We start from the raw sequence: 27,416 nt of genomic DNA, 5'->3' as shown, positions 1-27,416 counted from the left end.
ACTCCTATTGCTGCGCTGCACTTCACCCTTTTCCCTTGTGTGATACAACTGGGGATGGCGAGTTCCTGTGGAACTGCTCGTCGGTGACAGTGGCTTGTGTTAAGAGAAGATATTTTTTCTCATCATGGATTGTCTCGACGGAGCATCTGGGACGTTCAACAGCTTCAGGAAGGATGACTTTGAGACGGACTGGATCAAGGTGTCGGAGGGCAGGCGTGGGCATGCCGTGTACCGGGTGAAACTCAAGCTCTTGAGGGAACAGTGTGCCTTGAAATTGATTGACCCCAGTCTGTCTCCACACAGCGTTCACAGGTCAGAATATTATCAGTGGTGTAAAGTACATTTACTCAAGTACTATACCTATACCTATAACTATACCTATACCTACCTCAGTACTAACTCAATATTGTAATTGTTTATAAAATATTGAGGTAGTCATTCAAAATGTCAGTACTTTTACTTCTACTCCGCTACATCTCAGAGGAAAATATTGTACTCCACTACAATTATTTGAAAACTTAAGCTACTACTTTGTAGATTTTGATTATTATTACAAAACATACATTAACCACTTCGGCCCTATAGGCCTACACATTTCGGCCATTTGTAAATAATAGCAGAGCTACAAGCTCACAATGCACGTGATGTGATACATTGTGAGCTTGTAAATCTGCTATTTTGAACAGATTTGCATACATTTAAAAACTTGTGAAATGGGACATTCTCCATAATGAATCATTTCTGCATTTGGTACTTTAAAGGGGCATTCCACTCATTTTCACCATTTTACTATGTCATTAATATACCTTAGAGCTGTTTTGTAGAAATAATTAAAAAAAAAGTCCCCCCATTCTGTGTTTCCTAGAACTGGAGGTCTGGAAAAAAAATCATTAAATCACATATTGATGACATCATCAAGATGTGATTCACCATGTTAATAATGACCGTTTTTAGTAAGTTACTAAGTAAAATATTTCAGTACTTTTTTCCCAGCACTGATTATCATGACACAATCCTGCTATATCCTGCTATAGTAATGTTATGACTTGCTGTAGTGTCAGTGAATATTTGGTACTGTTAACTGTATATCATTTTTATTGTGTTATTTGAATATTGCCCTGCAATACCGCAATTTTCATCACAATTTGACAGCCGCAGGCAGTTCTGGAAATGCATGAATGTATTCGTCTTCCTCCTGTGTGTGTGTTGCGTGTTTGTGTGCGCACGTGCGCGTGTGTGCATATATAGTCTGTCCAAAGCTACTCTATAAAACTATACACTGATCATATTTCATGCAAGTAGGCCACATACCATTCTCTTCAAAACACACTTCATGCTACTCCAGCAGATTAATTGCCACACAGGCTCCCTGCAGTCATGTTCATTCCATACTGATTGATTATTAGTTGGCTTCTAAAGTGTGTGGGTGCAGGGCTATTGTACAAAATAAACAATGCACACCTCATCCACTCTAACCCAAATTTGAATCACACAGTGCCTATATAGGAACGCAGAGCCAGCTCAGATCGGTGAACCAAGCTGGCTCCTTTCCAGCCGAAGAAGCAGCAACTCTACTCCGAGTCTCTCTCACGTGACTGCACTTCTCACCCTATCTCTAAGGGAGATGCCAGCCATCCGTCGAAGAAAACTAATTTTGGCCACTTGTATTCGCAACCTTATTGTTTCGGTCATGACCCACAATTCATGACCATATAGGAACGAAGATTGCTCAGTAGACCGAGGGCTTTGCCATCTGGCTAAGCTCTCTTTTCGTCACAACAGCGCGGTACAGCGACTGTACCGCGCATGGTATGAGGAAATGAGGAAATGTACCCAGGCCAGAAACATTCTTCCTTCCCTCCTTTTCGGTCAGAACAAAAAAATCACACCCGTGTGAAGTGAGTGGTGCAACTCTGTGTGGGGGGCTATTTTCATGCGAGGACAGACCCAGGGACCCACATAGCTATCTATAGGAGTGGTTGGGGAAAAGAATGGCATGGCACCTCAATACACTTTTAGAACCACTGCTCTAAAGATGACAATTACAAAATGTATTATAATTATCACTACATTGATAAGGTGTCAGGTGTGAATTGGCCTCTTTTCACACCTGGCAAATTAGACACGACAATTTGTACTTTCCAGAGAAAATGAGAAGGTGAAGAAGTCAGAGTGTACACATACGATGGAGAGAGGTAGGCTTTCTACTTGCCACCCATTTCTAATTTAGTTTTTTGTTTGTTTATACAGAAAGCTAGACGAGGCCTCCCAGATGTCTGAAGTGAAATTCAAGTACCTGGTGACCATTTATGGACTGTACAGTGAGCCAGCTGCCTTGGTGATGGAGTATGTGTGTAACGGCTCCTTGGACAACCTCCTCGACACTCACACGCTGATGTGGGCCAAGAAGTTCCAGATGATCCACGAGGTCACCATGGCCATGAACTACCTCCACAGCATGAGGCCTGCTCTGCTGCACCTGAACCTCAAGACCTCTAATGTCCTGGTGGACGATCATCTCCACATCAAAGTGAGTCAATAGGAAGCCATGCATCTTTCATACCACTGGTGTGAATACAACCATTCAGGATCACTCTTTTTTTTGATAGTCCCTATTTTGGGCAACATTTTGGAAAATATTAATTCTTAAAAAAGGCTAAAGATACAAAAAAATACAAGCTGCCCATTGTGACAGCGGGCAGCGGCTAACGTGTGTATTATTCCGAAAGAGCTACAGTATCGAAATGACATAATACAATAAAAATAAATGTGAATAAATTACAATATGCAAGAATATTCAATGTCGCCTATGATTTATATCATCAAATAAGCACAGTAGCAGCATTAAGGCCAGACAAAGGCATACATGACACCCTGCACAAATTGTTGAGTCATTTCGGCAAAGTTAACAGATGAAATAATGTTCAAACGTGTAGCCTACAGAATTAGACGACAGGGCTTGCACTTGAAAATGCAACTGAATTGTGGTTCAAACCTTCTCCAGTTAAATCTCTCTCATGGGAGACAGAACCATAAAGTGACTCATTTCAGTGAAGGTGTTGTTGAGGGTGTTAATTGCTGCCCTGCCTGCCCACTAGCCCAGTCAATCTATTGATGAAAGAAGAACATCATCAGTAGCCAAATCACAGCGGCAGCACTCTCTGCGGTTTGTGACGCTCCAACAGTAAGGACTCGTTTGGAGTAGTTGTTGAAGGAAGGTTATGTGCTGCCCATCCAGCTGTCATTAATCCCTTTAGTCAGTCAGGGGCTGCAGGCAAAGAGATCACTTGGCAGGCAGCTGCCTGCCTAGCCACTACGGTTTACCACGCGTCTGGAGCTTTTTACAACATCAAGACAATTTTGATTTGTTTTGTCAAAAGGTTTCAGATTACGGTTTAATTGACTGGGAACAATGCCTGGATCATAAGAAGTTGATGGAACACCTGCTGGCCAGAGGAAACATCAGCTACATTCCCCCAGAGACCTGCAGCCAGTGTCCCGAGCCTCCAGGAACCACGTTCGATGTTTACAGGCCAGTTGCCCAAAAGCTACACCAACACTCATGCAACATCACAGGGGCATGCACGCTCTACAGGCTCTGGTCCACTGTCATTGTTTATTTTGTTTTAACACGCCTTCATGAACGCACGTCTCGCACACACACACACACACACACACACACACACACACACACACACACACACACACACACACACACACACACACACACACACACACACACACACACACACACACACACACACACACACTTCAGTACCTGCATAATCCCTCCAGGTGTCTTTAAGGTATGCGGCATGCAATCTTTTAGGTATGCACCATAAAATATGTCTTTTAGAAATGTAGCCATACCACATTTTGGAACGGAGTATGATGCCATACTAACCCAAGATCCATATCCTGAGGTGAAAATTAAAGGGCCATTCACACTGAGCACTATAACTATAACCAGTGGTGCTAATAACTGGTGCTGTTAAATGAACACTGGGGAGTTCGCTGTGTGGTTAGAATACAGCAGGTTAACCATTTTAGACCATACACACTATTATAATGGGGTCTAAAACCAAGCCCCCAGAGCGGTTGGCCAATGTTGAAGGCGCCAAACTCAGTGGTCAAAGCTGGAGCTGCAGGCGGGCATTTTTTTGCCCGTGCATGCAGCATGAATATAACTCCACACGCAGCTGGGGTTTCACACGGAACGCTCGTTAGCACAGCTCAAGTGACCACTGCATGAGTGGCCTCTCAACAAAATGCCACAAATCCTGAACAGTGTCCGATTGCGGTGAAACTTTGTATGCACATGCATACAAAGTTTCACACTACGCTGAGGAACAAATGTCATTATAACATTGTCCTATAGCGCCGCCAGGGAGATTTATTATGTTACTCCCAACAATGTTGTTCAAACATCACATCAATTGTTTCACATTATCTCTATAGTCAAGTGATCAAGACGGATCCATCTGATTTTTCATATTCCATCCTGATTGGCCAAATTCAGAATATTGGTGGCTCGCAATAACCTCCCTGCATGACCTCCAGCAAGGGCAAGATCCAGACCTGGGGGAGACTTGTGCTCAGAGGAGCACTTTTCCAGTATCCTAACTAGAAAAAGTGCCCTTCTGGGCACAGGTCTCCACCAGGATAGGAATGTAGGACATTGCAGCTTGCCTTCATCTGGTGGTTGGATAAAAGGGCAACAAAAGTAAACTAGGGAGTTGGCATACAAAGTTATCCACAGATCCGTGCAGTTAGAGGTAAAAACACTTTTCGGCCAGTTATAGCGCCACCTTGAGGCTGAGTTGAAATTGTTCATGTGGCATTTCTTCCTCGGCCTAGTGGGAATGTGCGTGCACAATTTCACGGAAATCACGCAATGTGTTCATGATTTGCAGCATTTTGTTTGAAACTGAGCACTCCTGTGAACTTTGGAAGCCAATCTTAACCAATCAGGATGGAGTCTGAGAAATCTGAAAGACCCGTTTCGTTGAATGGCTCTAGAGAGACTGTGTACCAATTTGCGCGATGTTTGGACAAAATCTGTAGGTGTACTGTGCAAAAACTTGTTTTGCACAAAACGGCCTCCTTGTGGCGCTATAACAGGCCGTTCTGGAAAGTTTGGGGCAGAGGTTCATCGTTGGCATCCAGGGAGTGTGTGTGCAAAATTTGGCATCGACCGGGTTAACGGTGGCCGAGATTAGCTGCTCACGGACACACACACGGACGGACACACGGACACACGGACGGACGGACAGAGTGCAAAACATACTCTCCCCCCATGCCTTCGGCCTGGTGGAGACAATAAGTGTTTTAATTGTGTTTATTATTTTGTAAAGCGACTTTGAGTATACACAACACTGATAACGCGGTTTTGTCTTTTCTGATCTGTAGCTTTGCCATTGTGATGTGGGAGATTCTGACACAGCAGAAACCACACCCAGGTAGGACTTACTTTCACATTTCAACCTTTAAACATCCTGCTGAAATGCCCTTTCTCAAAGATCTTGCTGTACTTGAGTATTGTCCATTATTCAGCCTGATGGTGCCTCCTGAGCATGGAATTAAAAACAACCTAAGTATTTATTTAAAATATCCACTAATGTGCAATTTGATGCAATTCTCCAGTGGTGGTGTGTTTACTTAAGTAAGAGTAGCAATACCACACTGTAAAATAAATAAATAAGGGAAAGGGTTGTATTTACAATTCCACTTGAGTAAAAGTACAAAAGTATTGGCATCAATGTATGCCAAAGTAAAAATGCTCCTAATACAGAATATGGCCCATTTGTCACCTTATTAAAAAATAGCAGATACAACCTGTTCTTTTTAGATTGTAGTGGAATAAAAACATTAGCACCATATTTGCCTCTGAGATGTAGTGGAGTAACAACGGATGGAAATACTCAAGTAAAGTAAAAGTATACCCCCCTGAGTCCTATTTGGACAACCCTCTTTCTTGTTCTATACCCCAGATTTCCTGCAGGAAAAGGCCTTGGCATGGTGCTGGGCGCGGGGGGGCCTTCGCGCGTCGAACATTTTGATTAATTAATTGGATTAATAAATTAAGATTAATTTGGATTATTGCTCTTGTATTGCTATTGGAGACACTGGGGAGGCACTGGGGGGACACTGGGGAGGCACTGCAGGGGCACTGGGGAGACACTGGGGGGGGCACTAGGGGGACACTGGGGAGGCACTGGGGGGACCTGGGGAGGCACTGGGGAGACACTGGGGGGACAGTGGGGGGACACTGGGCAGGCACTGGGGAGGCCTGGGGAGGCACTGGGGAGACATGGGGGGACACTGGGGAGACACTGGGGGGACACTGGGCAGGCACTGGGCAGGCACTGGGGAGGCACTGGGGAGGCACTGGGGGGACACTAGGGGGGCACTGGGGAGACACTGGGGAGTGTCGTGGAAGTTTAGAGATAAACATTGTAAGAATACTCCAAGTGTTTTATGACGTCACTGCCCATGTGGTGAATGCCTTGTGGCTATGTTGGGGGTTGTCGTGTGGGAGAAGAGAAGAGCTATAAAAGCTGTCGTTGGTTGTCAATCTGGGTGCCAGACTGGGTTTTCCATACATGGGGTTGGTTCATGTAAGTCTTGTCTCCTTGCTCGAGTAAAATCTCTATACTCTATAACTCCGAATTCTTGTGTTGCCTCATTATTCATTGTTGTGATTTGGTTTTGAGCATATGTCCACAGATTCCATTACATATTTGGAGGTGTCCCATCGAGATGTGCTGTGCTTGGCGGGTCGGCCCGGTGGGGTAAAGTTCTGTCTTTCGGCTGGGCCGACGTCGCGCAAGTGAGTATATGGGTCTGTTTGGATGTTCAGAAAATGAGGTATTGCTTTTATTCAGAGTTTTAAAGTATAGTGATGAAGTTGGTTGTGATCACAATTGTTTTTTGGATGGCCTATACTAAAGAGGGAAACTGTGAAGTTTTGCCTTTCATATGTGCATATGAGAGACGGAGGAATAGTGTTTGGTTGGTTGAATGGCTAGGAAAAAGTAGTCTATTCAATAGATCATTCATTAAGTTGCCTGCTGTCTAATAGGGGGACAAGAGATCCTGCCAGGGTATCCTGTTGTTTTAAGAAACAACGAAAGTTGGCTAGCCAGCGTGTGAATGTAGGCCTACGGTGTGTGGGTGTTTGAGTGTGTTTGCCTATCTGCCTGTGTGTGTGTGACTGTGAGTGAGGCAAGGTGTCAGGATGACAGGGAGAGAATATGTGGAAATGGGAGATTTTGATGATCTAAAATGGAGATATGGTAATACATTTTAGTCACATGATATGACATAATTCTCGAGTCGAGAAAATGGAAATGGTTCCATAATATGGATGAAAGTAAGGATGTGAAACGAAGGAGAGTGTGAGAGTGGTATGGTTTCATTTTTTTCTTGGCATATTATATTTGGTGTGTTGAAATTATAAGATATTCTATTTTAGATATTGTTACTGTGTAATTTGTGGAGTTAAAAGTACATCTTGATGAAATAGTGAGCCTATGGTAGTTTAATCTATCAACTACATTTTATATGTGGGGTCAAAGTATTCTTGATGGAAATGGTAACTGCGGAAATACCTCAAATGTGCAGTGGAATGTCTGAATTAGGACTATTTATTTTTCTTCCTCCTTAACCTGGCATGATGGCAGTCTATATGGCTCCCTGCAAGGGGAGTTGTCATAAAATTTAGGATTGGTTTATGTAGGAAAACAAAATGTAATCTAAATTCCCCAGGCAGGCCATGCCCTGATTAATATTGTAAGTTAGTTTAAGAGCCATGCACCATATTTAGGAGGCTATCTCCTGTTTTCTGAAAATACGTGGCGTGTTGTATGAGTATGCCATGGATATTCTTGTAAACCGCTCCGGATTGAGAGCGTCTGCTTAATAGTATATTGGACTGTGTCAATTAGTGTAGTAAGATTGTGAGATAAGGATAGCCTGACTTCGTTGAATGGCAGATCTACTATGTGCACGAGGCATGTTGTTTAAATTGTAGACATGTCAGATTGAGAAAAGGAAAACAGCAATAGTGACAGACTAGTAGTATGTTGTTAATGTTAAATTGGTTGAGGTTTAAGATAAAACAGAATGGAAAAATGTTACAGAAATTAGCAGAGAATTGCAGTAACACAGCAGGTGGCCCGGATTATAAATACCTCAACTTGCCTGGGTACAAATAGAGGTTAAAGAAGTGCGGATTGGAGGATAAGATTAGAGTAGGCCAAAAGTAAAAACTGAGTATAATGTATGCAACAATGCATCCAAAAGGAAAGAGTTTTTATGGACTCACAATAGTGATTATTGGTTAAGTTAAGTTTTGCCATTGTTACATAAATGTGTTGTTAAAGTATACATGTATTGAAACACCCCCATAGGCAAATTGGTAATGATAGGGTTCATTTGAGGAAGCAAATGTGGCTAGAGGTGGTTTGTATAAGGCCGTTGTAAAAACAGGAAAAGATAAAGGAATGTGGAGTGCTCCACCCCATGTGGTCAAATAATGCCTGGGGGTAGTGGTTTGTTGAAATCAGTCAGTCAGAAACAGGTGGTGTTCTACCTTAGGTAATTGTTAGGACAGATTCTAAGATGATACATTTGATATGTGCTAGGAAAGAGGTTAAGAAGTAGCAGTTCTACAAGCATGTTGTTTGAAATGTAGTCAGAGTAGTAATGAAAAGGTGAGAAGTAGTGTTGATGCTAGCCTGGGGTCATGCTGTGAGATAATTACCCCCTGTAATTAGTTTATTGTTTATTTGCTCTTCCGAGTCTCCTCAGGCTCTGTGTGACGGCTCATGTTATATGAAGCCATTTGTCATAGATGTCATTTATAGAAATTGACCAAAGCTAGGTGGTTCCCTATTATGAATGTAAAGGATTACTTCCCAGGATAGTTACTTTTGTAAACTGTCATTTGTTATTAGGAATGTTAAAATATGCTGGAAGCAATTACCGTAGTCAAGAACAAGGGTTTACAGTGAGATTATAGGGAGTATGTAAGTAGCCTTGCTGAAGCCATGAGGGTCACAGGGCAGGAGCCTAACCCCTACACCCCTGGTCATGACGCTAGTGTGTCATAATAATAAAGTAATAATAGTAAAACGTTATTTGTATAGCACCTTTCATGACATCAAATGCAGCTCAAAGTGCTTTACAGAACAATGAAGAATAAAATAAAAGCAAAGCGTAAAAGGAAAGCAAGGCAACGACATTAAAAAGCAAGCAGTAATGCAATACAGTGAGGACATGAATAAAAAAAAATATAAGATCACTTAAAGGCAATGTTGTAGAAGTGGGTTTTGAGCTGAGCTTTAAAAATGTCTACAGAGGCTGCCTGACAGGCAAAGCGAGCAGGCCAGCAGTGGAAGACCTTAGCGGCCGGTTTGGAACATATTTAGGCAAGCAGTCATGTAGGTAGGAAGGTGCGAGACCATTGAGGACTTGATAGACAAGTAAAAGAATTCTAAAATCAATCCTAAAAACAACCGGGAGCCAGTGCAGTGATGCCAAAACTGGAGTAATATGTTCTCACATCTTAGTTCTAGTCAAAACTCTGGCTGCCGCATTTTGGACAAGTTGTAATCTGTCAGTTGTTTTCTTAGGCAGTCCTGGAAAAGTGCATTGCAGTAATCAAGCCGAGAGAAAACAAAGGCGTGGATGAGCGTTTTTTGCATCGTCCAAGGACACATAGGCTCTGATTCGTGCAATATTTCTAAGGTGAAAAAAGGCAATCTTGGTAACATGATTAATGTGTGAATTAAAATTCAATTCGGAATCAAGGCCCCACCGATAGAGTCCGCAAGTAAGGGGAAAAGTTAGTTTTGTGGTATTTGAGCCAGAGACCTGATCATGTACGTATGTGCACGTAAAAGAGAAAAATGAAGAAGTTGCCCGAACACTGTGTATACATCTGGCTGATACAGGAGATTGCATTTATCAAGGATAACAAGGCTAACAACTAGTCACTGATTGGCAAATAAGAATGCTGTGACGATGATTGATTTGGTGACATCTATTTGGAAATTCAGAGAGCTAAAGTCTTAAATCCAGAGCGATTTACATTAGGTAAGAACAAAGAATATGGCAATTAGATCACATACATGGAATATGATTGTTAGGGATATAGCAGCTGTAATTGTGATCATTTAAAATATAGTAATTTGCAGTTATGCAAAAGGTATGCATCTGTCAGAGTAAGCCTGCTCTGGACCTGTTACCATGGAGAGGGAGAGATACAGGCTACAAACCGCTTACTTGATTTTTCAGATCACACTGTGGGAGGTGTGATCGTTGCACTGAACTTTGAGACACTGATTGACACTGAACTGTACTGAAACACACTGTGTGAAGGGTTTGGGCACCCTATGCAACTGGCAAAGGATGGGTTCAAATGCAAGGCAGAGCTGACTTCTGCGACAACAATGGAGGATATGTTTTCGACATCTGATTTTGTGAGACCTTGGGAACTATGGCTGTGTTCTCTCTCCACGTCATCTGCTGATTTTGTGGCTAGCAGGAACTGTGTTTACTCTCTCTGCGGTGATGGTGAGAGGTGTGGGAAGAATGACAGATGCATATTGATAAAATAGTAAGGAGGGGTTGTCAATTATGGCTGCTATGAAAGGAAATGGGTGGTTGGTCTGGTAAACTTTAAAATGGTTGTGCTCAAGATCTGACTTTATTTTGACCTTATCTTGACTTGGCCAAGGATAGGGAAAACAGCTGGGCTAGTGCTATTTGAAATGTTTATGGCATAACGACGTCAAAGCAACAAACCCCCCATGTATACTAGGCTGTGAGTTACCCGCAGGGCTGAATATGAGACATACCATGATCAGCTGCTCATCAGGTCAGATACTACAACACTAATATAAATTAGTGGAGATAAGTGATAGATCACTGAATTATGTTAGCATGTGTGCGCAGTAATACAAGATGGACAGTTTGTAAGTACAAGTAAAAGTACAGCGGAACGTAAGAGCAACTATGAGCTATGCAGTCGTCATTTAAGTAAGTAAATAAATAGGGAATATAGCAGGAAGAAGAAGACAGAAGAAGTAGACACTGACATCATAGATGTCATTTATAGAGTAACTTTGAGTAGCTATTGAAGAAGACAGAAGAAGTAGACACTGACATCATAGATGTCATTTATAGAGTAACTTTGAGTAGCTATTTTCATCAGGGCAAGAAATAATATTGATTGATGTATTGGCTGGCTGCGTGAGTTAAATTTAAGACTGAGAAATGTATTGGCTGCATGAGTTAAAATTAAGACTGAGAATGATAACCTGTTTATCAAGCTGGAGTTGCTTGGGCTTACTAAAAGTTATGAGTTACACATTGTTCAATTATCTAAAGGTCCAGTAAGGGGCTGTACACCGATGGTGGAATGGAACCAAAGATAGGAGTTGTTGTACATTCTAGAATATAAGTACTATATGATGTATTTACAAGATATTATTCATAGGAGTCACACAGACTAATGTGAGTGAGTCCGCAGTTCTGGTTCAGGGGACGCCCTGAAATAGACAAAGTATTTAAATACAATGTGTTTCCTGTATAAATGTATGAATGTTCTGATCCAGGTTTCTTTTTAGGTTCAAGGTGGAGGCGGTCCAGATTCATATGTTTGTGGAATGATTTACTAATGAAATGACTAATCTTTGCATGTGTGTGCATGTGCGCCGAAATGGTTATCTCGCTGTGTTTACAGAAGAGAAGTATCATTGGATTTTGGAAATCAAATCTGTGAGTATTACGTGAGTAAAATGCAACATATTAATGTTCAGAATGTTTTTACTGTAGTTATATGATTTATTAGTGTTGAACAAGTTTTTACTGTAGTTATACAATTTATAGTGTTGAACAGCGGTATTGTTTGAATTATGCCATACTAGTGAGACATGAGAATGTATTTTTAGGCAGTAGTTATACAAATGCGTGTAGAGACGTTGGAAGGTGGTGGACTGACAGTAAATGAGATGGTTATAGTGTCAGCTGGTACCCCGGCAGAAGGCTTTAGAGTGCTCTAAATGAGTTGCATGAGCAGCCTACACCTCAGGGTGTCCGGCAGTCGGGAACCAACTGTCTATAAAGTAAGGTATAATTAGTATTGGTCCACCATCAACACTAAAGATAGAGACTAGATAGAGTAGGGCCTTTTAAAAAATTGGTTTGTAGTATGTTTTTTCCAGCTCCATATGATCCTATGAAGACGACAACATGAATGATGATGATGATGAATGATGATGATGATGATGATGATGTGCGATCATGTCTGCTACTATGACACTGAGGGTCCTAAATGAGAGTGCTGTTAGCACTCTGAACTCTGAATCCGGCGATCATGTGCGGTCATGTGCCCCAGGAATGTCACCTGTGGGGTGACAATTTCTGGTCTTTTGAGAAGCCGGGACGTGTGCTGTTCTGTTGAAAATGGCCAATCTGCAAATTCGCAACATGTCTGGGCCCTGCACATTGTGAAAGAACTAAAAAGACTTGGCTTGCTCCTCAAAGTGGGCTGATGGACAATTCTGAATGGACACACTATGGTGCTGAGATGTTTTCTTGGGTCCAATGTCGGCAACGGTTATTGTATGTTTAATTTGGCGTTGCCTTATTTGTTTGTTGTTATAAAACCATTGTGTCACTGTATATTGATTTATGTTTGTGCCTGAATACCTGTGTATTCTGACGTGTTTTGTGGTGTATACTATGTTGTTGATTTTATGTTTTTATCATGTCGTAAGCCATGTGGTGGTCGTTTTCTCTTATGAGATAGGCCGGTGTAGGAATTTTCCCAGAACGTTACGAGATAATGTTGTATGAAAAGGGGTTTTTCGCCTGCCCGTACGATATGAGTGAGTGTTTATTTTGTGTTCCAGGTTTTTGCCTGCATCTGCAATGTACTGATAAAATGGTGTTTATGAGTTTTTAAATGTTTAAAAGTGGGGTAATGTCGTGGAAGTTTAGAGATAAACATTGTAAGAATACTCCAAGTGTTTTATGACGTCACTGCCCATGTGGTGAATGCCTTGTGGCTATGTTGGGGGTTGTCGTGTGGGAGAAGAGAAGAGCTATAAAAGCTGTCGTTGGTTGTCAATCTGGGTGCCAGACTGGGTTTTCCATACATGGGGTTGGTTCATGTAAGTCTTGTCTCCTTGCTCGAGTAAAATCTCTATACTCTATAACTCCGAATTCTTGTGTTGCCTCATTATTCATTGTTGTGATTTGGTTTTGAGCATATGTCCACAGATTCCATTACAGGAGACATGGGGAGGCACTGGGGGGACACTGGGGGGACACTGGGGAGACACTGGGGGGACACTGGGCAGGCACTGGGGAGGCACTGGGAAGACACTGGGGAGAAACTGGCACTGCAACCACTGGGGAGACATTGGGGAGGCACTCAGGCGACACTGGGGAGCCACTGGGCAGACACTGGGGAGGCACTTGGCGGAAACTGGGCAGACACTGGGCAGACACTGGGCAGGCACTGGGGGAGGCACTGGGGAGGCACTGGGGAGGTACTGGACATTTCATATCACACACACTATGATTCACTATCCCCCTTTTTTTTTTGGAAGCTTGGCATGGCGCGATTTATTTCAAGCATGGCGCAGCGCCATGCCAACAACATTGTGCAGGAAACCCTGAATAGAGCCTGCCTGCTTGCTCAGAGGAGAAATTGAATTTTGACCTTCAGTCAGAGCGAAACCAAAGGATCGATGTCTCAATAGAAGAGCAAGGAGAACAAATGCAACCAACACAAATGTATTATTTTTATTGTATAGAGCATCGGTAGAGTGTGCTAAGTCCACGGGTTCATGTACTTTATATTTGCATTGTAATCCCGATAGGGGATTTTAGATCGCCTCATATAATAACTGTGTTTGACATCTGAAACATTTTCTAAACATGAATTTAACCACATGCTACTTGTGTCTCATTTTACTTCAGCCATGCTAGTGTTAAAAATACATTAGTCTGTGCTGAGAGTGTGTGTGTGTGTGTGTGTGTGTGTGTGTGTGTGTGTGGCAGGTTGTAGTGTAACCACAGTGCTGGTCCAGGTATCGCAAGGCAAGAGGCCGAGCATAGACATGCTGCCAGAAGATAAACCTCCGGAGTGTGACCAAATGGTGGGCATCATGCAACGCTGCTGGGACAAGGACCCCCGGGGGAGACCATCCTTCTCTGGTAATGCAGGCCATACACCTCCCGCCAGGCGTCAGCTGCTATTCAGCAGCAACGGGCAGTGGTGGGAATAAGTACTCCCGATGGGAGACTTTTTACTAAAATGTTTTTAGGGTGACCAGATTTCAAGGACTTTCAGGCGTCCCACAAATCAAGACCCTGTCCCACATTGTGACTGGCAGGCACCAGTGTTCAAATGCCCTAATAGTTGGCCTTCTGTTGTAAAGCACTCTTGTCTATTTTCCAGCTACTGTGTTTTTGATAAATATCCCCTAGGCTACAGCACTAAATCGACCATACCACACATGACCAGTGTCCATGACAGCATGGAGCCCATGGATACTTTGAAATACTAAAACATGTAAAAACACAAATTACCCCCATAAAAACCCCATGAAAGTGTTTCTTGTCTCCCAAACAGCATTAAAATGTTAAAAGGAATAACACAGTCCCGTCCCCCATCCCACTTGTCCCACACAAGCGAACAGTTTGGATCTGGTCACCCTAACTCCCATCTTTTACATAAGTAAAAGTATCAATATGTGTAGAAATGCTCTGTTACAGAGTCAAAGTAAGGAGTTCTAAATTTACTTGAGAGTAAAAGTACAAACTAATTATAATAATCAAAATATACTTAAAGTACCAAAAGTACTCATTATGCAGAATGTATGTATACAATTATTTTCAAAATATCAGATCTATAAGCTAACAATGTGTCGCAACGCATTGTGAGTATATAGTGCTTAATGTGTTTTGCTATAATAATACAAATCTACAAAGTAGTAACTAATGACTAAGTTGGCAAATAATTGTAGTGGAAAGGTATATTTGCCTCTGAAATATAGTGTTGTACTACAGGAAATTGGACATGGTCAAGTAAAGTAAAAAATAAAAATAGCTAAAAAAATTTACTTAAGTACAGTACTTACAGTACTGTATGTACAGTAAATGTGTAACAATCGCCCTCTTCACAGCAAGGCAAATTATTACTTAAGGAATAAATCAGCGGGATCGTGGGGTTTACTTTGAACACTTTATAGGAAGTTGTAATTGCAGGCAAACAGTACACTTCACAATTACGTCTCTCCCTGTCTTTCCCTACTAAATGATATAAACAAACAAGAAAACAAACTCAAAACAACAATCAATAATTACATTCAACCCGCCCCAAACCAGTCCCAAAGTCAGCGGAACGCAACTGCAAATTAAACAAAGACCGCGTCCGTCCGTCCTCCTCTTCTTACGAGGCGCGCGCATGTGAAAGTCTGCAGTAGTTTAATCCAGCGCAATAAACGAAACGCTTAGTATTGACAATCCTCCAGGAACACTTTGGAAAGATCTCACCGATCGCAGCAGCTCCGTTAGCCTCCAACCACCGGCAGATATAATCCTGTTTCCAACGCCGAGTCCCAGACGGCAACTCCAAGTGCGATGCTTTACCCGAGGGGCACGACTGTCCTGGTATTGTCACGGCTGCAGATCACTGCGTTTAAACGTAAAGAAAGGTTTTAACGCGACCTGGCGCCTGGAGCTCCTGTTCTCCGCCGTGTAGGCCTACACACACTGTTTGTTTGGCAGCCCCTCCCGTGTGTCACTTCCTCCCATTAGTAAACTTGGGTGGTGGCATCAATCAGTCATTGACACCTACCAATCACCCTAGTACCAGACCCGTTACCTTTCACATAGAAATAGGAAAGAATAAGACTCTCACAAAGCTCATGTTACATATCACACGTATACAAATAACATGCACAGAAAATAAAGCAGAATGAAATTAATAATGTGCTTTTGTCACAGTCCCCCCCCCCCCAGCTGGAAGCTAATTCTCCAAGTCCTCCCAAAGGAGGGGTTGAGGTTGACCACATTAACACATGTCTACTTTAACGATCTTTCCATTTCATTAGGTAAACTTAAGGGCCTATCTGACTCGTCTTACAGCTGAACCTGACCTGATTTTGGGGGCACTAGCTTTGACGAGTGTGCTCCAAATGTTTTTGAGAGTGGAGAGGTTCTCGCCCAGACCAAAGCGTCTGGCTGGAACTGTACATTGTTCCGCCAGGTTTCCTCATACTTGGCTTTTCTGGCCTGAGAGCCTCCCACCCCTCGTTGAACTTCTCTCACCATGGCCCACCTGGTGCTGTAGTCAATGGTGACCTGCAGCATCGTGTTTCTTCTCCCGCATCTCGAGACCGGCCCCGTCGGGTCGATCACAAGGGCAGGTGGCGCCTGGTCCCCTTGAGAGGGCTGCAACCTACTGGTCGGCTCGCTTTTCTTTGGCCTGCTCCGCTGACACACGTGACATTGGGAAATGTACTCCCACACGTCTCTGCGGATCGTAGGCCACCAGGACACATCAAGGATCCGGAGGAGAGTCCTCAGCCGACCAAGATGACCACTCGTCCGGCGGTCATGGAACTGCTCCAGGAAAGGGTGGGTCAGGTTTTCAGGCACCACGACCTGATACTTCCATCCAGAGCCGTTGTTCGACCGTCTACGATACAGGATACCCTGGATTTCCTCATAGCTCATGGGGCCCGCTCGTTGGTCGGACGGGTCCAGATCTTCCCGTAGACGGATGACTTTGGGATCAGCACGTTGGGCCTCCTTTAGGCCATCCAGGGTTAACCCTGACGGCCACTTCTGGATCAGGCAATCCACCTCAGGTGGGACATCTCGACCCCGGAGTCCTGGAGTGGCACCACCACCGCCTCTCGACGGCGGAAATCCACCCTTGACCTGCTGCACCAGTTTGACGTCCGCGTGTGCAAAATGAGCCACTTTCCCCGTCTCCTTTTTGTGTCCATTGTTACCGCCCTGTCGACTAGCCTTCTTGGCGCTGGAGGGCCGGCCATGGGAGACCAGATGGTAGGGAGCGCTGGTGGGACAACCGTGAGGGTTGGGCAGAGTGTTGGACCCTAGGTGTGATGCACTGGCTCTTTTTATTTTCGACATATCACTGTTCCATTTCTCGTCAATCCTCATAAAACAGTTTTTCTGTACTTGCTCTACTGAGTTCTTGACGAGAATCTCCATTTCTGCCCTTACGCAATCCACGTACCCTCTTAGGCTCACTTCCCTGTTCACAATGCTCTCCATGGACATCTCAAACTTCCCCTGCACATACTGCACCTGGTTTTTGAGAATTTGCAGCTCCTTCCTAATTAAGGCCAGTTCCACGGTAATAGTAGTGCCCTCACTTCTCTCCATATTTTTTTTTTGCAGTGTATATTTCTCGTATAATCTTGGCTTTTTTTTACAGTGTATATTTCTTGTCTGCTCCTGGCTTTTGTTTTACAGTGTACCCATTTTACCCTTTTTACAACAATTAGCAAATCACGCTATCCCCATATTGTTTTAAACCCCAGATCCCCGTATGGGCCACCACCTGTAACAATCGCCCTCTTCACAGCAAGGCAAATTATTACTTAAGGAATAAATCAGCGGGATCGTGGGGTTTACTTTGAACACTTTATAGGAAGTTGTAATTGCAGGCAAACAGTACACTTCACAATTACGTCTCTCCCTGTCTTTCCCTACTAAATGATATAAACAAACAAGAAAACAAACTCAAAACAACAATCAATAATTACATTCAACCCGCCCCAAACCAGTCCCAAAGTCAGCGGAACGCAACTGCGAATTAAACAAAGACCGCGTCCGTCCGTCCTCCTCTTCTTACGAGGCGCGCGCATGTGAAAGTCTGCAGTAGTTTAATCCAGCGCAATAAACGAAACGCTTAGTATTGACAATCCTCCAGGAACACTTTGGAAAGATCTCACCGATCGCAGCAGCTCCGTTAGCCTCCAACCACCGGCAGATATAATCCTGTTTCCAACGCCGAGTCCCAGACGGCAACTCCAAGTGCGATGCTTTACCCGAGGGGCACGACTGTCCTGGTATTGTCACGGCTGCAGATCACTGCGTTTAAACGTAAAGAAAGGTTTTAACGCGACCTGGCGCCTGGAGCTCCTGTTCTCCGCCGTGTAGGCCTACACACACTGTTTGTTTGGCAGCCCCTCCCGTGTGTCACTTCCTCCCATTAGTAAACTTGGGTGGTGGCATCAATCAGTCATTGACACCTACCAATCACCCTAGTACCAGACCCGTTACCTTTCACATAGAAATAGGAAAGAATAAGACTCTCACAAAGCTCATGTTACATATCACACGTATACAAATAACATGCACAGAAAATAAAGCAGAATGAAATTAATAATGTGCTTTTGTCACAAATGTACTTAGTTACTTTCCACCACTGGCAATGGGAGGCGTACTGCTACTACTGTTGATAACAGCATTTTACCCATTAAGACCTGAGGCCGATTCTACATCAGAAGTTCTCACACTTTCAAGATCTTTCAAAAACGTAGATGTACAAGACAAGTCCTCCAGGTCATCGGGAGACTCGGTCTCCTATCGGAGACTCCGTTCATGAAATGATTGGCTTAGGAATGCGACAAAAACAAAATAAATCTCCATGAAAAAGGCTTCACGGGGTGAGTCGTTGACTCATTATTGATAGAAAATAAGATTTTTTTTGGTTGAACTACTCCTTTAAGGTCCTTAAGTAAGTCAATCTTCTAGAAGTATGTCGTACTTATTGGTGATACAATGCACACGATATATATATACCTATACTTTACGGTACGATGGCTTTAAATGCATTATGCTCACCTGACTAGCTCACAGGTCAGATGTTAAATCATCTTCAGACTGTGGTTTATATTGTTCCAATATCTGTTTGAGTCAGTGTTAGCCTTCTACCTATTCTGTACTTTGGCATCAATACAGGTTGTCTGTCCGTCTGTCTGTCTGCATAGATTAAAGTGCTGTCGCCACGACTGATTTCAGTCATTTCGATTCCATCTCTTCTCTGTCCCTGTTGCGCAGCGAAAATAGCCTTTCTGCAAACTGTCAATATATCGCAGACGAAAATAGCCTATCGACAAACTGTCAAGCTGTCGCAGAAGCATTGACAGCTTGTAGATAGGTTATTTTCGGTTATTAATTTAAGATTTAGACTAGAGGCACGAAATTATGTAGTGGTCAACTACAGTAGAAATTTGTTCAGAAGTCTTGAATCAGTGTGTGTGTGTGTGGAGACTCAACACACACACTCTGCTCTGTTCCGCTCTGCATAATGGCTCGCCAGACTGAAATACAATTGACATTAAACCCTTTTACACAGGAGACTGTGAGTCACCATTAATTAGACGACAAATCGGAAGTCATGTTAAGGAATACAAATCTGTGTGCTGCAGACTACATACTCATAATAATAATATAATGTATTTTCTGTCACCAACTCAACAGTGTCACATTTATTCATACGAGCTACTAGGACCCATTGCGATTCGGGAGGTCATGAAACAATTTACTGCTAACCATTATAAGCAATTATGAGAATTTACAAGCAACTTATGCACGTGAGGTTGTTTTTAAATAGGGATGTGTCCAACATAATATATTTCCATCAATCTGGCAGGTAAATCAGCAGAGGACACCACAGCAGTAATATGTGCATAATGACTAGATTGGGCAGACGAAGGGGTAAAAAGCAACAAAAAAGGAAGAGCAGTTGAACTGCTCCACATCAGTTCAATGCGTGATCACATGATCTCAAGTACAGGTCCGAAAATTGCAGAAATACTATAAAGCAGGACCCCTTCAACAAAATGATGATAATTGTCAGGGTCGGGCCGAGCCTCGGGCCGGCCCAGCAGGGCCCAGTTACAGTAGGGCCTGTTGAGACCCCCTAGGGAACCCCTAGGCCCTAGGGGGTCCTGAGAGATACTACTTGGGGGCCGGCAAATCTTTGTGTGATAGGAACACGCAAGCGCACCGCACACATGCGCACACGCACACACACATATATACTTTTCTGATTATCCGGTGAGCGCAATGGGAACATTGGTGTGTATGGACCTAATTTTAGCTCACTAGCATTGATGCAATGCTTTAGCATCCAAGATGAAGGCCGAAAGCGGACGTGCGCTCGTAGTGGAATAGCCTGAAATCACTGGCACCCAAGCGCCATACCACTTTCGTCCAGCAGGTGGCACTCATTGTGTTAAGCAGTGAGCACCACAACACCCTTTACAGACAATCAGCTTGTCTGGTAAGGTATTATTGATATGCTTTCTGGCTAATGAAGCGTCCGTGTGCTGCTGCTGCATTTACATTATAAAGGTAATTGCATGGTGAAGCGTGGCGTCGTGCGCCGAACATAACAGATCTGCTGGGTTTATAGATCTTCCCTTTCTGCTGCTGTGTTCGGTGCCGTGGTGGTGGTGCTCCACCGTTGAAGGACGGAATATAAATCACACAGGCAGCAGCAGCAGCAGCAAGGAGAGAGAGAATGAGAGATGCGTGACAACGGGAATCTAACTATAGGTCTACTCGCTATAACTTGAGCCACTGGTGCTGCCTACTGGCAATGCTCTCTGTCTTTGTTGTCTCCACCAGGCCGAAGGCATGTGGGGAGAGTATGTTTTGCACTCCGTCCGTCCGTGTGTCCGTGTGTGTGTCCGTGAACAGCTAATCTCGGCCACCGTTAACCCGGTCGATGCCATATTTTGCACACACACTCCCTGGATGCCAACCATGAACCTCTGCCCCAAACTTTCCAGAACGGCCTGTTATAGCGCCACCAGGAGGCCGCTTTGTGCAAAACAAGTTTTTCAATGCCATATTTTGCACACACACTCCCTGGATGCCAACCATGAACCTCTGCCCCAAACTTTCCAGAACGGCCTGTTATAGCACCACCAGGAGGCCGCTTTGTGCAAAACACGTTTTTGCACAGTACACCTACAGATTTTGTCCAAACATCACGCAAATTGGTACACAGTCTCTCTAGAGCCATTCAACGAAACGGGTCTTTCAGATTTATCAGACTCCATCCTGATTGGTTAAGATTGGCTTCCAAAGTTCACAGGAGTGCTCAGTTTCAAACAAAATGCTGCAAATCATGAACACATCGCGTGATTTCCGTGAAATTGTGCACCCACATTCCCACTAGGCCGAGGACGAAATGCCACATGAACAATTTCAACTCAGCCTCAAGGTGGCGCTATAACTGGCCGAAAAGTGTTTTTACCTCTAACTGCACGGATCTGTGGATAACCTGGTGGAGACCTGTGCCCGGAAGGGCACTTTTTCTAGTTCTCTGTCTTTCGGGGCTTAAAATGATGATAATTGTTTCAGGGTCGGGCCGAGCCCAGCCTCGGGCCGGCCCAGCAGGGCCCAGTTACAGTAGGGCCTGTTGAGAACTCTATAGGTCAGGGAACCCTAGGGGGTCCTCAGAGATACTACTTGGGGGGCCGGCAAATCTTTGTGTGATAGGAGCACGCGAGCGCACCACGCGTACGCACGCACGCGCACACACATATATTTTTTTTATGTATGACATGTCATCAACCACTTGAACCCTAGCATCCCTATACTGGGGGGGACATTTGCCGAAAATATCGATCTATGAGAGTTTTGGTGTAGAAAAAAAGACCATGAGCAAAAGTCAAGTTTTGAGAGATTAATTGGTTAAATCAAAGATTTGAGTTAAAAATGTTCAATCTGGAATTTTCACAAGAAATTTTAAACAAGTCTATGCATCAATGAAAACGTTAATCTGCAACATAAGTTTATAGTATTAGTTTCGTTAGTATTGGTTTATTATTGTAGTGGAGGTCCCTGCTTCATCTACATCTCAGCTGAGGGGTCCTTGGCTTGAAAAACACCCTTGCATGCTCTAAAGAGTTCCATGTTCTGCTTAGTTGAGCATAAACCTGTTCATTGGACTTTATACCAGTCATAAAACTGTTTCAGATTTTTTTGGGGGGGGAGATATTGAATACTACATTGTCAAGGAAACTGTGCTGTGGTCTTATCTAGTCCACTCCACTGTTGAATGGAAACAATGCGTTATTAAAAAAAATTCTGCCTTTATTGATAGTATCAAGTGAAGATAGACAGGAAAGAGGGAGAGAGAGAAGGGGAAAGACATGCAGCAAAGGTCGTCGGGACTCGAACACGCGACACGCTGTCAGGCCAGAGCCTATATGTGGCATGCGCCTGGACCACAAGGCCAGCGGGCGCCCAACGTTATTCTTGTACACAGTTGGGTTATTAATAGATTTGCCCTGCATGTGCTTGTATGTATGTCTGTTGTTCCATCCACACAGACACAGTGAAGAAGACAGAGGTTCTGAGTGAAGTGCTGAAGATACCAGGAGCTGTGCCATCATCTCCCACATCACCAAAACCACACTCAGTTCAGTCACGTCTCGTTCCCCCCCCCCCCCTCTCTCTCTCTTTCTCACCCCCCTCTGTCACCCCACTCTCCCCCCCTGATATCTCTCTCTCTCTCTCTCTCTCTCTCTCTCTCTCTCTCTCTGAAACCATCAATTTCATATTTATCGTCTTGTGCATGTTAAATTCAAGATCTAAGAACTTAATTATTAAAAGAAATCCTTGTTCTGCGAGCGTCAGCAAAAACAACTAAAATGACTTCTCTCCTAAAAGACGGCAAAAGTATTCACAAATGAATGAAATGAATGAAAGTGCAAATCCAAATAATGAATCCATTACGGTCAATTCACCGGTGCTTAAATAACAACAAATTGCATTTTGAAAAGGTCGTTCATATAGACACATAATTATCCAGTCATTGCACATAAAAATATCACATAGTATAGTAAAGTATAGTCCTCTTGTGTTTAATAACCAAATGTAGACTGAGGTGAGGCCTTACAATTAACTATTAACATTTTCTTCCTTTCCCCTCCATTTAGCCGGCTGTTCCGGAGCTGCCTGTCATCCCATCGGGTAAGCCTTGTTGCAGCCCTGACATTTTAACACATGCAAACCGAGAAAGCATCCGTGTCATTTTAGAGTTTATATGGCTATGCACAGCTCATTGCTTCTCAATGAGCTGTACATAATGGGTATACCAGGCGGGCTCTAGCAAAAGTCGTCACTATAAGTGTCACAATCATTTTAACCACCTCATATTTTATACTTTGGCTATTCAAAAATAGCAGATCTACTAGCTCATAGAAAATCTGTAGATCTGCTATTTTATTTATTGCAAATATTTGTGTGTGTGTGTGTGTGTGTGTGTGTGTGTGTGTGTGTGTGTGTGTGTGTGTGTGTGTGTGTGTGTGTGTGTGAGAGAGAATCGGCCTCAGACAGGTCTTAATGGATTAAAAAGTGACTCTGCGTTGGCACAGGTTAAATGGGGTCTTTTCAGAGGAAGACGTTAACCAATCAGGGAGGAGGAATAAATGTGCCATTAATTCAGCCTCTCAGATTCAATTTAGTCTGAGATGTTGAAACCCTGAAGCAATACAAGGAATGCATCGATCCATAGTGTCGGCCAGAATGCATTAGATAGAGCACCTGTATTACTCCCAAAACTCATTCCCACCGAGAAAGAATGTATAACGTAGATGTCTGATGCATTCAGGGATCTGCCAAGTCTGCCATGCACACTGAATAAAATAAAAGGCCAGAAATGTATTTATTTCTCTCAATTGCGACCATATATCTCTTCCGTTTCTTCTCACAAATGTGCGTTCTCAGAATTCCGTTTTATTTTTGTTGAGCTCCGTTTTGTTCAACTTGGTATTTTATTTATGTATTTCCATGGCGGAAAGGGGCTTCCATTGTTAAGTCACCACATGAACAACAAGCTTATTATCCACTTTCAAACGAACTGGCAGCACGATTTTGGGAAAGTCATTGTAGGTGAAAATTGTCAAAGATAGCAGCTCACAACAGGATAATTACATCCGAGTTGTTTTTGGTGTCTGAACAACATGGATACTAAGGGGCTGCCATCTGTTAGGGTTATGATGTCACAATGTGTATTTCGATTGGGCCTTTTGACTCAAGGCTTTCAGGAAGAAAGCAATAATCTAACCACACCTGGGGGTCTATTACAGTAATTTCAACTCCATGGACAAAGAAAATCACAGCACTTTTCTTTAATGGTTTAAGCATTTAGCTGATGCGCTTTATCCAGATCAACTTGCAGTAAGCAAGGTAGACACATAGGCCTACATCAATCTAGGATCATTAATCAAGAACCTAGATCTGCTATTTTTGCTATTATAGATTGTTGTGAAAAGTGGTTGTGAAAGTTGTTAAGTCTGTGGGTTTTTTTAAATATTGCACTGATAAACACTGAGTATAAACACTAAATAATAACTACATTGAAGTCATTGGAACAATGGTTCTCAACCTTTTTAGGCATGCAGAGAACGTCACCCCCAAGAATACATTTAGTTTCACTCAGTTCACACAGATATTGTGAAAATAGCAGATCTACAAGCTCAAAACGCCCGCAAAGCGAGAGCTTGTAGTTTGGCTATTTTCACAATGTTGGCCTCTTTGTTCTTATTAGTTGACACTTTGGACAATGTTTGAAGAGTTTTTATTTGCGACCAAAGGTCGCAGTTAACTATGGAATCATGCATTTCACGTATGTTGGCCAGGCACATGACATCATCAGGGATGGAGATCCCCGATGTCATGAATATTAAGCCCATATATGGAGATCCGTGATGTATAACAGTTCAGGGCACAGAATGTTTACACCCCAACAGCGACGACAAAAAATAGTCCAAAACGAAGCGTGGGAAGATGATGAGTCACCTGCCCGCTCGTCTGCTTTCTTCATCACAAACAGATCCCAACAAGGAGGACGACATCCTCTCTATGCTGTTACAGAAAGACTTTGCGCTCTTCAGAAAGTCGCTGAAAAGGGAACACGCCTCCGCGTCCTTCCCAGACGACAACACTCTGCTCCACTACACCGTGGAAAGCGGCGACGCGGAGAGCGTGCGCCGCGTCCTGAGCCTGGGTGCCGAGGTGAACCGCCCCAGCTCTAAAGGTTACACCCCTCTCATCATTGCAGTGCTGCACAGGTCTAGTTGAAATCACTTTCAAGTTCATTTGATACACGGCTATAAAGGAGTAGTCTTGATTTTAGTTTTTCTGTGACTCCTTGGCACGAAAGACTTTGAGAACTATACAGATTGTCTGGGGTTGTCACAATTATTACATAATCGTCTCATCGCAATTATTTTGTCACGATCGTCCTGATCGTTTCCATGTTGAATACATACCATGATCATACATTAAAAAAATCACACCCTCCTCTCTCTCTCTCTCTCTCATTAGCAGGCAACAGTGCAGCACTATTCTCTGTTTCTGGCACAACAGCGCCACTACTGGTACTAATAGTCATACTGGTGCTCATAGTCACATAGGTGGGTTAACGTCACATAGGCGAACACATACAGTAGGTAGGTGAACACGGACATTGCTGTTCCTTGCAGTGGTTGCACCACTCAAAAAGCGGAAATAGCTGATCTACAAGCTAACGTGTCACGAAGTGACATTTTTTAAAGTATAACATGTACCTTATATCTGCCCTGTTTTTTATTATGAAGCCCAAAAGGCAAACAGAAATGTAATTTCTATTCACAATGTTCCAATTTCCAAAGCCAAAAACACAATTAAATTTGCGTGACAAGTCAATTTAAATGTGTAATCGTGACAGCCCTAGTATGTCAAGCTTTTGAATAAGCCCACGTACTGTACTGTACGTCCTTGCTCCACCACAGGCGCCACGACATCGCGGCCTTGCTGCTGCAGCGCGGGGCGAGCGTCACACAGGGCGACGGGGACCAGTGGACGGCGCTCCACTTCGCCGCGCAGAGTGGAGACGACCGGTCCGCCCGCTTGCTGCTGGACGGCGGAGCGGTGGCCGACGCCAAGGAGAGAGCGGGCTGGACGCCCCTGCACCTGGCCTGCCAGAACGGCCACGAGACGGCGGCACGCGTCCTGCTCTCGCGGCTGCCCGCGGGGACAGAGTGGGCGCGGGAGACGGCACAGGGGAGGACGGCGCTCCACGTGGCCTGCGTCTACGGGCACGACAGCCTCGCCAAGCTCCTCCTGGCTCGGGGCGCCGACCGGGACGCGGCTGACCGCGGCCTCGCCACCCCTCTGCACCTGGCGGCCGAGGGGGGCCGCAACGCCGTGGTCCGCCGTCTGGTCAAGAGCGGGGCGGAGGTGGGCGGCGCCGACGCCAGGGGCTGCACGCCACTGCACCTAGCCGCTCTCAACGGCCACACGGGCATCTGCCGGCAGCTGCTGTCCAACGGGGCCGCTCCCGACCCCAGGACACCCCAGGGCTGGACGCCCGTCCACCTGGCGGCGCTCAGGGGCCACGGGGACACGGTGCTGCAGCTGGAGAACCAGGGGGGGCGCGTGGACGCGAGGGGGGCGAGCGGATGGACCCCGCTGCACCTGGCCTGCCACCGCAGCCAGGAAGGAGCCGTGGCCAAGCTCCTGGACGCCAACGCCGACCCCAACGTGGTCGAGGACGGCGGGGGGTGGACACCGCTGCAGCTGGCGTGCAGCGCCGCCTGCTTCCCCAGCGTCCTCGCGCTGCTCTCGCGCGGCGCCGACGTCAACGCCGCCAACCGCCAGAAGGCCACGCCTCTGCACCTGGCGGCGCTGCGCGGGTGCGCTCCCGTGGTCAAGGCCCTGCTGCTGAACGGCGCCGACGGGAGGCTGAGGGACTCGTCGGGGTGCACGGCGCTTAGCGTGGCACAGTCGCACGGAAGGACTGAAGTGGCGGCACTCCTGCTGAAGGAATGTTCAGCGTGACTGTAGCCATGGAGACGGAGAACGTAAAACGTGAAATACTACCATCTCCATATAGCATCACTTTGTTTTGATTCCTTTTATTTTTTTTCCACACCTTTAAAGACTATGAATGTTTTATACTTGCCAAAGGTTGTGATTAAAAAAAGACAGCGGATCATGGTATGATTGAAATATCAACGCTGCACCTCCGGGACCATGAATACTGATACATGATGCTAGGAGAGAAGCTTTGATCATTATTCACTCTCTTGACAGCCCATGCTTCATGTGCACCATTCCAGTTGCCATGGTGAAAAATCTTACAATATATGTTTTTTTTTCCCTTTTCGTCATAGATGGTTTTAGACAGTCAACGAAAATGAACACTGATGGAAAGTTGCACTAGTTTGGGTCCCTGGGAGACGACATATTTCTCTTTTGGGTCACAGGCTAAAATGTTTGGGAACCACTGGTCTAATCAGTCTGACAGGAGCTTCAGTAGAATAGAATGGCATACTCTACATATTTGTGTC

General features: G+C 44.4%; 1 protein-coding gene across 1 annotated transcript; it reads left to right on the top strand.

Moving 5' to 3' along the window:
- ankk1 (ankyrin repeat and kinase domain containing 1) lies at window positions 1–27,246 on the top strand. Its single transcript, XM_083772767.1, has 9 exons — window positions 1–312; window positions 2,251–2,530; window positions 3,381–3,532; window positions 5,410–5,459; window positions 14,077–14,232; window positions 22,410–22,498; window positions 23,019–23,052; window positions 24,917–25,154; window positions 25,857–27,246. The coding sequence occupies exons 1-9, from the start codon at window positions 125–127 to the stop codon at window positions 26,902–26,904; spliced, it is 2,235 nt and encodes a 744-aa protein (XP_083628893.1). The 5' UTR covers window positions 1–124; the 3' UTR covers window positions 26,905–27,246.
- The last annotated feature ends 170 nt before the right edge of the window (window positions 27,247–27,416 follow it).

This window comes from Protomyctophum parallelum, assembly GCF_964188405.1.
Source record: "Protomyctophum parallelum genome assembly, chromosome: 9".
In the NCBI taxonomy this organism is placed as follows: domain Eukaryota; kingdom Metazoa; phylum Chordata; class Actinopteri; order Myctophiformes; family Myctophidae; genus Protomyctophum; species Protomyctophum parallelum.
The sequence above is the reverse complement of the archived record's forward strand: the minus strand, read 5'-3'. Positions and strand labels throughout refer to the sequence as shown.